Source organism: Brachyistius frenatus, unplaced genomic scaffold (assembly GCF_029030835.1).
Source record: "Brachyistius frenatus isolate BFR_SWC_R1_liver_20210118 unplaced genomic scaffold, ASM2903083v1 Contig_196, whole genome shotgun sequence".
NCBI classification, from domain to species: domain Eukaryota; kingdom Metazoa; phylum Chordata; class Actinopteri; family Embiotocidae; genus Brachyistius; species Brachyistius frenatus.
Window position 1 is genome coordinate 228,003 of NW_027210795.1, and position 15,402 is coordinate 243,404.

Sequence of the window (15,402 nt, forward strand, 5' to 3'; positions counted from 1 at the left end):
TAAGCGTAAAGCTATCCTTCTTCCACTGACCTGCGCCTTCTTCTGCTTGACGGCGCTGGCGATCGATGGAGCATCTCCCACCACCACCTCCGACACATCCCCCAGGCCTGGCTCGGCCCCGTGCTTGCCCTCCCTCTTGGGCTGTATGTTGAGCAACTCAGCCATCAAGTCCGCCTCTGCTGCCTCCCCCTGAGCCATCTGAGCCATCTCCGCCAATACCGACGCGTCGTTCGCCTCCATCTTCTCCGTTTCCAACACGTCCCCGTGGATCCCAAACTGAGTGGGGTCTGGCATGTTTCCCAAAATATCCGTCACCTTCATGTTCTTGGCCCCTTCGACGAGGCCGCCACCGAACATGGTGGTCCACAGGATATGGAAGAAACCCCAAACTAGGCTGTAGACGAAGTGGAAGAGGCCGGTGATGATCATCCAGAAGAAAGAGAAGAAGCCTCGCACCATCTCCCGCACACTCATCTTCCTGAACTTCCTGTACTGCCGCCTCATGCTCTTGAGAGTGAGCAGCTGGCGGAAGTGGCAGAGGCTCTTTCTCATCGAGATGCAGGCGATCGTAAACGCCGAGGAAGACTCCATCATTATGTTCTCGTCCTCTTCCTCCTCTTGTTTCTCCACCACGTTCTGTTTGTCGTCTTCGTCTTCCTCCGGGCGCTCGACCGGGTCCGGCTCTGAAATCAGAGAGGCCAGCTGCATCTCAAAGATGGTGTCCTCGCAGAAGTTGACGAACAGCTCCATCTTCTCGCTCTCCCCGCCCTCGTTGACCACGTCGAAGATGAACTGACGCTTTGACTCTTTCACCTGAGGCTTTTCCCACTGCGTACGACTGGACTCGCTGATCTCGAAGTAGACTCTCTCGATGCGCTTCGCTCCACCCATGATCTCAATACGACCCAAATAGGGCTCGAAGTAGCTGAGAACACTCTCAGCCAGGTCGAGGAAGGTTGCCAGGCGACCGTCGTGGGGCATATGCTCCGAGAGGTTGGTCAGTAACACGGCCACGTTGAAACCGATGTCTTTTGCCGGTTCGTGAAATCTCTCCACAAACTGCTCGTAGTTGAACATGTCGTTCTCATCGGCTTCGGCGCAGGAGAGAAGAAACTCGATCTCCGACTGAGAATACTGCTTCTGGTTCTCCATGGACTTCTGGAAATCCTTCTTCGAGATCACCCCTTTGCTCTCGGGGTCGTACTCCTTGAAGCTGTCGGAGGTGGTCAAGTCTTTCAACTTGAGGAACATGTCGAAGAATTTCAGGATCATCTCCACATTGCTAGAAGACTCCACCAAAGTGTCCACCATTTGTTTGCCAATCGTTCCGTTGACAACGTTACCTGTGAAATAATAAAGTGACAAAAGTTTGTCAGAAAACACATTAACGCGAAACACTCCCTGGGCAGATTTAACAAATCCGCCGCAGCAAACATTTCATTAAAATTCCAAGCAAACAAGATGAAAGTGATAAAAGAGATAAAGTCCTTGTAAATATTGCTGCTGGTGAAGCTCATATGATGTCATTAAAAAAGGAAACCTTCGAGAAGAGAGAGCATCATGACGATCATGTCCTTCTGCAGGTCCAGCAGCTCCTTCAGTAATTCAATCTGACTGGAGTCCTGCGAGGAGAAGGAAGAAAAGGGAAACCTTGTGAGTCACACTACATCACACATGGACCACCGCCACCCTCGTTAATATCCCCGAGTTGCATTTAGAGGGATCAAGGCTGCTGACGATGGTCCCGTTGAGGCCCAGAAGGTCCTTCTAGGTAACATCCATCCATCAAAACCGGGGTTGATGTTATTTTACTGTCTAGGAGCAGATGGCGAGGTCAGTCTGACTTGTTTAGTGTCTCCATGGAACCTGTATTCTGCAGTGATGACCACGAGATAAGGTTAGGTGGTTGGATTTTATCCCACTCTTGGCTTATTGAACATATTGTAGCCGGAGTCATACATCATGTAGCTGAGTTGAATGACATCTGTAATTGTTGTGCAGTGGCCTGTGGTTATCCTTGAGCCTGGAGAGACCTCTAGTGGCGACAGATAAAATAACAGCGACGTATAAAAGGTATAAAAGGTTTTCGATTTTCAGTCGTAGTTCCACAAAATAATATTAGAATAAACTAAAATCATAGGGAACAAAATGTAAACAGGAATCAAAATTAAAAGTGCTTCTCAAGCAGAGGGACCCATTTTAGAGTAGATTGGACTTTATACATTTGTAAAAGTACAAGCAGCAAAGTGAGTGAGCTTCTATGTACCCTTATTGAACAGCATGTGGTACACTGCTCTCCTCATGTATCCTGTCTATATCAACACTGAAATATCTCTAGTAAAGGTACAAATGTCAAGTTCAATTCAAATTTCTTCCTGTAGTTGAAGATATGTAACCACATTATATATACTACTTTCATTTTTAATTTCATATCATATTCTATGAGAGGATTACAAGTGTGAAACTGCCCAGTCATCATTCACAGTGAATGTCAAACATTCAAATAAAGTAACAATGAACAAAACATATTTTTTAGTGAAATTAGAACTTCTTAAGCTGACAAACACTATACATTACATTACACGTAGTCCATACATACCTGGGACAACTTCATCTGCATGTTGGCAAACACATGCAAGAATCCCACCACTGCATCCCACAGCCTGCTGTGAGCCAGACTCTGCTGGTTCCCGATACATGGACCCTGGAGTCAACACAGAGAAACAATCACAAATATCCTCTCTGAACATTATGAATATACTGTGATGGAGATTTTACACTAACGTACCTGTATATACTCTGTTAAAGAGTTGAACACCTGTTTGGCCACTGCCAGCGCTTTGGAGAAGTTTCTCTGACCGGCCTCATCAATCACATCCTTACCGGAGTAGTACCAGTAGAAATCACTGATGGACTCCTAACACATGAACAAACATTAAAGAGCATGTCAAAATATGAATTAAGCCATTTTTATCCATATAAAAGATTGATTTGTATTAATGTGAGACCTGGAGTCTTAGCAGATAGTCTACAGTGCTAATGATGATGTTGACTGTGGTTGTGTTTCCTGTTTGGGTCCTCAGGAAGTTCTGAAAATCTAAAACAGATAGAAAAAAAAGAATAAGATTTAACAATAATTTTGTGCAGATTAAAAAAAAAATCCTCATATTCAGGTTTGTAAAACTGTGTCGCTCAGAGATATGCAGCTCGATGCAACGAAAGGAAACGGTTTCACATACCATTGTTGTGGCCCTCACAGAGAAGCTGCAGAAACCTAAAGAGATCCGTAGTGAACTCATCGTTTTGCAGCACCTTGGAACCTGAGGACAGGAAATGAGAATAACTTTCCTTTTCAGTGATAAGAAAGTCAGAAACCCGTCAGTTTAATGAGTCTACAGGCATCAGAGCTTGCATAGCTTTCGCTTCCTCATAAAGCTGCTGTCTATTTATCAAACGACGTCAACTTATGTGCACTATATTGAGGGTTCAGAACACACACGCACAAGGTATAGTGCATCATTTCGCAAATTAAAAAAGGGTTTATATCAGGAATAAAACTGAGCCTCGTTGTTTAACACCAGCAAAGCTTTGTTGTTTGGTACAAACAAAGCTTTGGGAGGTTTATTTCCTAATACACGCAGGTTAGTATCTTAAAAAAAAAAAATGAAGAAACATAAAAGGTCCCAGACAAATAACAAGCACTGACTTCTTATAAAAGAAGAAGTGGAAAGATTTGAGTCAGTTTGAGGCACCTGACCGTGGACTGAACAATCTATCCAGGCGTCATAAGAGCATGCATGCAGTCGTCAGTCAGGTGGTTACAATGCATTCAGGACAGGGAGGGGGGTAAGAGGGAAGGGAGGCGGGGTGGGGGGAGTTGAACGGAGAGCAATCAAGATGTCAGCATTGCATAGAATGAGTAGAATCTAAACCATGTATTTACCCCGCTCACTCACGTTGACTGCGACCGATGACATAAAAAACATGATCAGAAGAAAACAAACAAACAAACAAAACAAAAGCAGACATAAGCAAAGGAGAGAACATTGAGATTCCATCAGAAGAAGTAGGAACAGGAGAGAATGATAGGACTATAGATATATATTTACATACTCACACTGATTTGAGACACTGACATGCGGTAACGCTTCTTAAAAGTCTTAAAAGTGCAGACTGCTCGCTCGGCAGGTGTTTAGGGGTTCGACGGAGACAGTTACCATCACTTATGCCTGAGCTTATGAGGTGGAAATGAGCTGGAATATGTATGATCAAAAACATATTTATATACTGTATGCAACCCATCAGTTTGAATAGAGGCCTCCGATTGAAAGAGTGAATTTCTGCGTAGATGTCGTGGTGCTTTTAAAAGTGGCAGACGAGGCCCAGACAGGACAGGACAGGACATACAGTAGCACAGGTTTACCTGCGGGATGGCGTGACGACATGGCACCAGAGACACACATGATATGGAGATGCACAACAAACTGAAGAGTAAAATGTATTGTCACGCTAACACTGCGTCGTTCTTTTTTGTGAGCATTTAGAGCCCGAATTTTTTTTTTAAACAGCTACGAGCCTGAATGAGTCACTTCACTTCAGAGTTGAGGTTTTTGCTCGGTAGTAGTTGAGTTGAAGTAAGTCCACATAACACTGAGTGGCTGAAAACCCCTTGATGTTGGACAAATGAAGCTACAACCTCTGGAACCTCTCGTCAGTACAAAGATGCACTCAGATCTGCATCAGGCAGCAACATGGCATTTATCAAATAAACTGCTGAACTTGTGTTATTGCGGTTCTGTCTATTCTGTGATTTTTTTCAACAGTAATACAAAGCAAATATATTCATGACTCGCAGTTCATTTTAATTTGTGCCAGATCAAACCGACAAATGTGCTGTTCATCGCTCTTTGCATGATTAAAGGTCTCCGAGCAGAGGGCGAGTCAATCACTCACATTGTTAAGAAACAATTGTCTCAGACCTCGTTAATATTCCTCACTTACTTGATCCCTCTTCGGTAACCATCCCCAGACCTTCGGCTTTGTTTTGCCTCTCAAAAGCATTCAAGTCCAGGACACTGATAAAAAAAAAAAAAAAAATGAAAGGCAAAGGTTGAACTATGATACACTGCATTTCTGTAGTTTTGTATTTCTGTAACATATATTTTAAAAGGGTATTTCAACCATTTATTATTGTACTTTCATTAAGCTGGAAGGAGTCACAAAGTCCCCTTTAATTTGCAGTTGAAACCGAAGTATTAACCGACCGTGGCTCCATTACCTGCATGACATCATCAGTCCAGACAAACTTTTAAAAAAGCCAACGTCTCTTTTTTCCTTCAGATAGTCCAGCATTTTCTGTATCAAAATAAAAGCACCATTAAAAGTGCAGCTGAAGCTGTTGCCCGTGCAGCTCCTACTACACGAGAAGTGCTGCGTACCTGCTGCACCAGTATGTTTCCCCCGTTGAGAACGGAGATGCCCAGTTTGAGGGTGAAAGTTACGATAGCATCAAGTCGACCTGAGGAACACAAATCAGAAATGACAGTTCTCCCAAAGCTTCTCCCTTGCAGGAAGGAAGAGACGTCAGCGTGCATTATACCTTTGCTGGCACTGATCATCTGCAGCACCATCTCTGCAGCTCCACGGTCATGCAGTCTGGCCTGCTGATACAGCATCTTTTGTTTTTCCATTTCCTTTTCCTATAGGACATCATAACATTCGCCATTAATGATTTTTATTTTTTATTTTTTACTGAAATGCAGAGCAAAATTTCCCCAAAATCAATATCACCTCAAATGTTTTCTCTTTTCCTTCCTCCTCTTCCTCTTCTTCACCTTCATCACAACTCTGAAAAAGATAAAACCGACTATCAAACCTGCAAAAACAAATTCTGGGCAGCAAACAAGAGCAATTTAGAGAATGAGGTACCTTTGCCATCATATCCGCGTAGGCAATATACAAAGGATCCTCTTCCAGAGAACTAACAAAGAAGGAAGATAAATATCTGCTGGTTAAACCTTTTAGAGCTCATCATCTCATATGTAAATAATAAGTAAAGTTGCAGTGATCATATTTATAGCCACTGTTGTCTATTAAGCAGCAATGCTACAGGGAAACACTACAAAACTGCTTGTGTTTCCTTCCTGGTATGAAATATGGCTATGATTTAGTTTAATGCTCTCTTATTAGCTGGCAAGCAGGCCAAAGCAATTATGTAGCACAGATGGATCAACTCGTGCCGGTGCCAGGTGGCCAGGTGTGTGAGAGAGAGTGTGTATTTACCTGCATTCAGTCAGAGCGTTGTGGCTGAAATGCAGAATAAGCTGATGAAGGGGGTCTGGCTGCTTTCTGATCTCCTCCTCTTCCTCTTCCTCCTCTTTGGGCTGTGTTTTCTGAACAAAGCCAAAACGAGTCAGCAGCGGCGCTCAGGCGTGCAACTCTCAAAATCACCTACGTAAAACCGCCTGTGTTGTACAGACTTGTGGGTTTATACAAACAGTCGGTGCAGTAACATTTAAGAGAATCAGGCTGTATAAGGAAAAAAACAAAAAAAAAACAAAGACATCATGGCGTGCACAAAATGGACCATGAGCACATGCATGGACATGATGACACATCCACACACATGCTGGGACACAAACACACGCAGAGGGTGATGTTCAGCAGTGTTACAGTTGAGTGAAGTTAAGCGTGACTCGCTGCGAGCCCAGTTTACCGGCTATTCTTCTACACTACTCTTGAAATCTGACCCGTTGCAACGATTTTTTTTTTTTTTTACAGGGGAGCTGGAAATACTGTTTGGTTGGCTGAATTAAAAAGTTCTTCATCGGTACACCCTCAACTTCATTTTTAATGCCCTGTGGATTTAATTTCAAATAACATTAAAAAAAAAAAATAAGAAAATAATGAAAGGGTAAAAAGAGAATATTAAATTTTCGACTGGTGTGATTAAAAAACAAATTCTCCATTTAATTATAGAAAAAGAAAAAAAGACACAGTAGAGTTTGTTCCAACATGACTTCATGATATCCTCTTACTTTAGATTAACAAATTATGCAAAGTCTAAACTCTTAATTGAATCCAAATCATACTGAATCACACTGCTGTAGGTTACAGAGGGGCACAAAATATTGCTGAAACCCTTTTGTGAAATTGTACAGAAAGCAGCTGTATTTCTTCTGCTTTCATTACGACATATTGACGGTGATCGTGCAGCTTCATGGCTGTGAAAATGCAGGAAAGACACAGAGCTTTCATAAATTTCAAGGGCAAGTCAAAGCGTCATGAGCGGATGCTTTCCTCTTTCATCTGTTGGATGGGACACGGTGATCTGAGTACATCGGCTCGCTCTGACATCAGTAGTGATGTCATGCTTACCAAAAATAAAAAACACTGTATGGATGACTGAGAGTGGTACACAGTGGAAGTGAGGTGCTTTTGACACTTGTGACACGGTCACAAGTAGGAGGAGCGACGCTCAGCTCCTCGCAGCACATGGGTACCGACACGAGGGCACTGGGGGACGACAAGTACTTACTGCAAGGTCCTGCACTAGCTTCTCCTCAAAAGAGTACTCCTCTGTTTCTATCCATATTCTCTGATAGGCCAGGAGGAAGAGGTTAATAGAGCGATGCCTGAGAAGGGGTGAGAGGAGATTAGCCGGGGTTAGATAGGACCAGAGCAAAGGAGGGGAGAAGTCCCTTCAGGGGAGGTTAGTTAGTTTAGGGTACTGGTGCATTCAACTGGTCACCTTAGAAAATAACTGTCACACAGATGCACATGCTTCCAGCTGAGCTAGCCACAACTCTTTTTATTCAATCTACTCAAACTCGCATCTGCAGGCAGATCCAGATGAGATTAATAAATTACTAAACCAATTTTTGTGTCTGTAACTTTGTGTTTAAGCTCAAAGTGAGTACATGACTTCGCCTGGCCAAGAAATCCAGCATAAGACACAACTTATCATCTTTACACATAGTTTTTTGTATGATACAACGACATGATTACTGAGCTTTACCCTCGAGCAGTGTTTCCCAACCTGTAGTGCATGTAGCCGACCACTGATAGTAGCATGTAGTTACATCACATTCAACAAAGCATAACGTTATTGTTAGCTCCACCCCGTCAGATTGGGACTGCTCAGTTCTTGGGTTCAGAAAGAGGAATAAGTGAAAGTTTTTTCAATTCAAACTCCAAAAAAAGCAGTCTGACAATCAGTCGAACCTTTCCATGCTGAAATGCAGTTGTCAGTTCGAGTTCACGGAGCAACTTCTAGAAGAAGAAATGTAAATGAATCCTTTGACTTGGAAACAGTAGCGCCATGTTGTTTTTATTTGGCCTTTCTGAGGCTTTTGCTTGGTTAAATCAGTAAAACGTATTCTATTCAAAAACAATGTTGGGATGTGCCGTGGAGACTTGAGAAATGTAGTTTGGTACAAAGTGGCACGTGGTCTGAGTTAAGTTTGGTAAACTTTCTCCTTGAGGTGCTGCTATGCAAAGTTAAGCCTTCTAGCATCCAAGAATTATCACTTCCTTCTAACTCCAGCCAAGAAAGCAAAATGGAACATTTTCAAATGATTCCTTCAAAGCGCCGCTTTTACTCTGAGCATTAAACAAGCGGACCAGTGGAAACACCAGCGGAAATGGGAGTTAAAAACTTGCAGCAGAAACCGTGCAAGGAGGAAAGCAAGAGGTGGTTAAGAAGAGGAACGCAAGTCAGAGAGTAGCAACGCTGGATCAGCGCTACGTTACCGTCAGCATTGAGAGCAGACTGTCATCGTCTGTGTTCTCATGCATTATCTCCAGCCAAATGTGTCGGTAGGCATTCAGGAAGTAATTATTATTTTTGTGCCTAAGAAGATGAGGTACAACAGAGCGTGAGACTGAGGAGAGAACAAAGACTGAACAGAGAATGCGTGAAACTTGGGGAGAGCAGACGTTATCCAGAAGCTTCTTCTCCGTCCGTCAAACACAAATCTATCACTCCACAGAAAAACAATCAGGGCTCCTGCATTATAAATACTGTGTAATAATTATAAGCTATTCTGTGTCATATTTCACTGTCAACAACTCTGAATAAATGAGTCATGCTGTCAGGCAGGCAGACGGCAACGTCTGAGCACATATTGAAGATGGCCACCCCGAGGTTGGGCCTCATAATTGTTTTCCTCCGTACTGTAGCACTCTGCCTGACTTCCTGTGATTGAGTTACAGAGCAGCAGGGCATGAAATTGCTAGTGTCCCTTTTTTTTTTTTCCCCTACTCTTTGATAACAGCTGTGGGCTAGACATTTGTCCTACAAACTGAGGAAGGTTGTGCATTAATGCAGGGTCAGAACCCGGGAAGAGACGAATGAGCGGTGAGTCAGACAGGAAAAGAGCGACGTGTGGTGGAAGAGGTGCAGCAGCATTTTGCTGCACAAGTTCCCATCTGCTAGTCACACCGCAGGGAGCTCTCCGCTTCTCTCTGGAGTGAATGCATGATAATAAAGCTGTTTATAGCAGTTGGAGACCTTAAAAAGGAGAGCTGTAAACACTGTAGGTGGACAGTATCCAGTAGTACCTTGGCAGGTTATAGAGCGGAGCCATTCGGAAGCAGGCAACAACTGCTCGCTTCCTCTGCTTGGACAGCAACTTCTGCCAAACACATTTTTTGGATCTCAGTGGCTGCTCCACCTAAATGAGAGCAGAAGAAGTCAGCGGTGAGATTACTAATGAACACACAGAGATTGCATTTGCTACGAAGCAAATCAAAAAATAAAATCACTGCTGAGAACTGCCATTTTTCATCAGACATGTAGGTTTTGTATTTTGGGGACTCATCCTGAAGCTTACGAGTGCTGTAGAGAGACTTAGAAAAGGGTTTTGCTGTCAGGAATGGCTGCACTATTTAGTTTTGTCCCCCACAACAAAAGTGTCAAAGAACAGATGGAATAATAAGCTCAGATATTATATTTACAGGATCAAAGCAACACCTGAAATAAACATAACACTGGTGTCCTGAGTCAAAGGTACGTTTGCAAAAAAACAACAACAATATAATCTGTGTGGTGATTCTGCACCTTTAACAATATGAAATGAACAGTGGTTTAATAATGACAGTAATATTACCGTCCGAAGCCTCACTCGTAGCTCAAATTGTGCTTGTGAACGTATAAATGTTTGAACCAGACCTGCTCCAGGTTGAAGACTGCAGCCGAGATCCTCTGGATACGATCTACCACTCGTTCAGGATCCGGAGGCCAGTCAGTCCTCATCACGATGTCCTTGTACAGGTTCAGCTGCCACCTCACGGCGGGGTCCTCTGACTAAGAGCGTGTTTCAGAAAAGGATGTCAAACACGGAGCAATACAGTATTTTCATACAAACTATTATCCAATGAACAGAAGCCTTACCTTTTCTCTGAGGTGCAGATTTTGATGAATGTGGTCTTTAACCTCGTCATCCGTATCTTTCTGTTGAGCAACGAGAGACGAAGAAACAAATTGCGACAACGAACAAATGATTAAAAATGTAATGCTAAGGTAACGTCTAAATTCAAAATCACTTTAAATCCATAAAACACAAATGGTCCAATCAGCAAGAGTGGAGAACATTTTGGGGGAAATTAATAATCGACCATAAAAATTATTCTCTTTATCCATCCCTGCAGTAGCACGCTTGTTTAGAGTGTGTGGCCGCATCTTCATACATATACTGTAAATGTGTCAAATGTTTTCTCACCAGGAGGTAGCGGGTCTTGGCGAGTGAGATAAGCTCCTGATCGCCTGGGGTGCACATGTTGAGGCCGATCGGCAGCATCTTCTTCAGAGCAGCGACGATCAGCGAGGTCTGGATGGAGTAGAACTCCCCGCGCCTCTTCTTGTGTTTCCGCTCCTGGTCTTGTCCTCCCGACTGAAAAAAAAATCCCCCATGTTAACCTCAGACAACACATACTGCTGAATAAAAAGCCAGCAGCTTTTAGCAGCTTAATACGTTTCATCGTTAAAAGTAAAAAAAAAAAAAATTTTTCTGTTTTTGTTGAGACTAATGTTCCACTAAAATAATTGCTTTCAATTTTCGAACTGATACAACAAAAGAGTGTTTTTATTTCACAGTGGGAGAAACTCATACTGTGTTTGAACAAAAGCAAGAGGAAACTAAGGCATTTATTTTACAGCCTTGAAAAAATCTGAGACCCGACTAAATCTGTTGTGTCACTGAAGCATTAAACATGAAGTCTCACACCTGAGCTGAGGTTGAAAGCAGCTTCTGAAAGAACTACAACACAAGAGGATATTACACTATCGAGTCAAGTTGGAACAGCTGGCTCAGTGAAAACACTCATTTGCATATTAATACGTACAGTATATTTACACTGACACACACACACACACACAGCCTTATCACACACAGACTACAACAAAACAGCTTGAGGTTACTACTAGCCAAACACACCAGGGTATCACAGTCCATCACACCAGTGGCATGTGATCACATGATCTGCTACAGAAGAAGCGGGGCTTCATTCTTCCAGATGAGACGTGTTCCACCCACAAGGCAATGAGGAATGACCAACGTTACCATCTCACACATGGTGATGAATGGAGGCCACAAGTAATCCGGTAAGATGATATATAACTACACTATAGACTATGTAGCACAGCGGCACAAGCTATTGGCTTTTCTGCTCGGCGACTGCAGCATACAAGCCAATAAGCTGGCAGATAAACAGCTCATGCACTGCATCACTCTACCTTTTCCTTAAAGGACTGTTTGAGACAGAGAGAGACAGACAGGGAGAGGCAGATAGAAGAAAAGGACGAGAGGGCAATTAATGGAGGTGCACGGTCCTCGTGTGGACGTGCACTGCAATGAAAAGCGTTTGTTTGCCTTTAAACCGCTCAACCAGGCAGACAAGAGAGAAAAAGTTCTGCTCCCTGTGATGCTGACGAGGGCTGAAGGTATGGAGGAATATTTGTCCACTGAGGGATGAATGTTAGTCTACTATCTACCGTAACATGCATGCATGTATGTATATTCATACACACGACATACACACCCACAGTCTCAGGTCAAAGTCCATTTAAATGCAGTCGTGTTATTTGCAAAGAGGTTTTCTGCTGTTCTCCCTTCATAGCTCCTCTGAGATTGTTTTGAGCATTTTATATGTTATAAAAATGAGTGTGTTAACATGGCAGAGAAAATGTCAACATGTATTATTTCACCATTCCTATTATGTCAGGTGTTTTTCACCTTACAAACACTGACATAGTACTTATTTTTTTTCTTGCCACGATGGGTCGAGGTGCCAACGATGAGTAAAAGACTTGTAATCTGCTCCACTGGAACTCCAAAAAAAGGGGATAAAGTTGACCGTGTTTGGAGGCAGTGGGCAGGAATAAAACCTACCTTCGACATCTTTGTTTTATTATCTCCAGTCAAGAAGGAGAGGTTGTTGATTTCATTCTGAACCACAAAGTTCTGCTCTTCTCTTTTGAAATTCTGAAACAAAGAAAAACGCCAATTAAAGATGGTTCTGCAGTATTTGATGGTCTAAATCACAAAGGGTGCGTTTCACAGTGTAACAAGTGCGAGGTTGAGATCAGAGCTCTCACATGTGACTTGCACCACAGGATAAATATCTCAGCGACCATTCTGAAGAGCTCATTAGAGTCCGAATCGGGTTCTTTCAACCACCTGGACCTGCAGCGGCGAAGACAAATTATTACTCCGTACATTCTCTGGAAAATCAGTAAAATCAGCCCCGTCAATCTCTAAATATTCTAAAACAACTCCATCAGTGGCTGCTCAGTGTGCCGACCTGTTGTTGTCTACGTAGCGGATGAGCATGGGGTAAAAGGCGTACAGGTCCCTGCAGAGGACGGCGAACTCGTCCAGAATGAGCAGCTCGGCCTCCTGGGTGTCTCCTTTACTGTCCGCCTTGAGAAGCTCCTCCTCAGCCACCACCTTCACCGTCTTCTTCTTTAGTTTCTCCAGCGTGGGCAGGAAGTGGCTCTTCAGCAGATCTGCACGGGCCTTGCTGATGATGGGCTGTACATAAACTGAAGAGTGAAAGAGAGAGAAAATATTTGTATTAAAATAATGAGATTTCCAGTATTTCTGCAACATTTTGATACTAATGATGGCCAATTTTTGCTTTCTGCTTTTTTTTTTTCAAACAATGATTGTACAGTACATGCTAAATTTCCTCTTCCATAGTTTCCTGTTGCATTTAACTGTCCTATTTCCTCATTTCAAACTCTAAAATCAAATTTCTGGAGGTCACAGTGGTGTTTTTCTGTTGATGTTTGTCAGGTAGGATGTTCACCATGGTCATCTTAGTTTAGTTGGCCAACATTTGTATGGCAAAAAGAATTAGGCAGTTTAATGTGACCTCAGGGTGGATGGCTCTACTGCGTTAATCCTTTACTGAGCTAAACAGTATTCAACTACCTACCTGCAATTCTCTTCATCCAGGAGGCCTCGTCGATGCCCAGGTTGTTGTTCAGGATCTTAAGGATGTTGCCAAGAATGAGGCTGAGGTGCTCTGAGGTGACGGTGGTGCAGCAGATGCTCCCCCCGCTGGCTGGCTGGTTTTCAGGACCCCTCTCCCACCAGTAGGACAGATAGTTACACAGCATGGGCAGCACCACCTCGATCACATGGGGCATCTCTGTGTACCGGGCTCCAGACTCAGCCATGTCATTGATGTCCTTCATCAGGCCGTCCAGCCGCGGCATCCCCGGACACATCTCCTCCACTGAGTCTGGTATTCTCAGGACTGCAACACCAGAGGGGGATTTACATCAACACATTTTGTGTTTCTTACTACATCTTTGAGAGTGGAAGTCCTTTTACAGGACGATTTCATGAATCCTTTTATTTTGAAATAATGACATATAACTCACTGGCCCGTTCTCTGGCACTCTTGGTATTAAAGACGGAGCAGGGGTTGTACGAGTTGAGCAGCGGCTCCAGGAAGGCTACAGGCATCGCCCCGGCCAGAGTGGCCAGACACTGACCGAGAGCTGGCAGCTGTCTGAGGGACACAAAGGGAGTCATTGCATGTCACGGTGTGTCTTTACAGCTGCTTTGGTCAATCAACGCAACATTTAAGATACCTTTCTACGTAGATGTTTTTCCCAGTGCCCAGTGCATAGAGGCTAGTCAGGATTCGATAGCAGGACACTTGGACATCATCCACTGGGAAACACATAAAAACAAAAATCTGAAAAACAGCAGGTGGGAAGTAAATGTTGTACAAATAAAACTGATGTCTCGGCAAAGGTCTGAGGTGACAAATACTCAAAAATATGCAAAACAGTGCAGTAGCATGATGTGGTAATAATGCCTAGATTTTCATTAGGTCTATATTTCTATTGGTTTATTTCTTGTAAACTCAGACAATCTTTTCAGGTATTTGCAGAGAAACACATCTTGCAAATACTGGCACAAAAGACACAAACTGTCCCGCGCATTTGTTTGATAAATCCAGGAGGCGTGTGGAGCAGAATGAGTCGAATCCATCCCCTAAAAATCATGTGCACAAGCCTTGGAGAATTTACCCCGAGTTACCAGCGCTAACATGGTCATTAAATAAGAAAAGAGTGCTTCAGTTACCTACAATTTTCATACGTGTCACACGATAATACAATACTGAAGCAGAGCTGATCTGAACACATAGAAGGCGCTGTGGAAAAGTCCTGATGTCTAAGCAGAATATAGTCTTGTATTACAGTAAACTTCACACTGACACTTGACTGTAGTTTTTTTTCAACATGTTTGATCATTCCTTTCCTGTCAGGACTCACAAAGCAGGTCGACTCCAAAGTGGTGTTGAGTAATGTGTTCAAACAGAGCCGTTAGGATGGGGAGCAGAGCTACGGTGGTGTAGTTGATGTTCTGTGACACTCCTTTCATCTGCGAGCGGGAGTGACTGAACTTCCCCAGCTTCAGGTTCTCGAAGGTTTTCTCCAGGTCCTCTGCAGCGTTCTCAAAGAACGTCCTCAGCCCCACCCTCACCAGCTCCGAGCCCGACTTCATCACCGTCCTGTTGGAGTGAACCGGAGTGTGATAAACGACTGCAAGCGAATGAGGAGATATGCAAGGGCAGGGCTATAATAAACCACCAGATACCGCCTTGGTATGCAAAGGACAACACTGTTTACCCACAGTAGGACACGCTCACATATGCAATTACTCCACTCTCACAGTCTGTGAAGGTTTGAGTCGTGAAATATGAGACGCGAGTATCAATCTGACTGCCCTCAGACTGGAATATAGATGATTTATTTCATGAATTAGGAGAATATTCAAATCCAAGGAACTTTGAAAAAGAAAAACTTTATGTCACTCTGAAATAGCACGATGCATTAATATGATTAGTCTGTCCATTTTCAGCATTTCACAGTTCATAACGGTG

At 43.3% G+C, this 15,402-nt stretch overlaps 1 protein-coding gene across 1 annotated transcript in view; it reads right to left on the minus strand.

Moving 5' to 3' along the window:
• Positions 1-15,402, minus strand: part of LOC138632848 (ryanodine receptor 3-like) — a 92,729-nt gene that overhangs the window by 7,497 nt on the left and 69,830 nt on the right. Inside the window, exons 64-89 of the mRNA XM_069718698.1 lie at positions 14,792-15,030; positions 14,102-14,183; positions 13,889-14,019; positions 13,438-13,761; positions 12,802-13,042; positions 12,596-12,683; positions 12,390-12,482; positions 10,722-10,892; positions 10,394-10,453; positions 10,172-10,306; positions 9,562-9,674; positions 7,538-7,634; positions 6,283-6,392; positions 5,929-5,980; positions 5,791-5,847; positions 5,600-5,699; positions 5,439-5,518; positions 5,279-5,355; positions 5,002-5,075; positions 3,944-3,961; positions 3,240-3,320; positions 3,009-3,097; positions 2,789-2,917; positions 2,600-2,704; positions 1,541-1,622; positions 31-1,343 (exon numbers count right to left, since the gene is read on the minus strand). Of these exons, the coding sequence (XP_069574799.1) occupies positions 31-1,343; positions 1,541-1,622; positions 2,600-2,704; positions 2,789-2,917; positions 3,009-3,097; positions 3,240-3,320; positions 3,944-3,961; positions 5,002-5,075; positions 5,279-5,355; positions 5,439-5,518; positions 5,600-5,699; positions 5,791-5,847; positions 5,929-5,980; positions 6,283-6,392; positions 7,538-7,634; positions 9,562-9,674; positions 10,172-10,306; positions 10,394-10,453; positions 10,722-10,892; positions 12,390-12,482; positions 12,596-12,683; positions 12,802-13,042; positions 13,438-13,761; positions 13,889-14,019; positions 14,102-14,183; positions 14,792-15,030 (4,141 nt within the window). The remainder of the gene's footprint in view (positions 1-30; positions 1,344-1,540; positions 1,623-2,599; positions 2,705-2,788; positions 2,918-3,008; positions 3,098-3,239; positions 3,321-3,943; positions 3,962-5,001; positions 5,076-5,278; positions 5,356-5,438; positions 5,519-5,599; positions 5,700-5,790; positions 5,848-5,928; positions 5,981-6,282; positions 6,393-7,537; positions 7,635-9,561; positions 9,675-10,171; positions 10,307-10,393; positions 10,454-10,721; positions 10,893-12,389; positions 12,483-12,595; positions 12,684-12,801; positions 13,043-13,437; positions 13,762-13,888; positions 14,020-14,101; positions 14,184-14,791; positions 15,031-15,402) is intronic.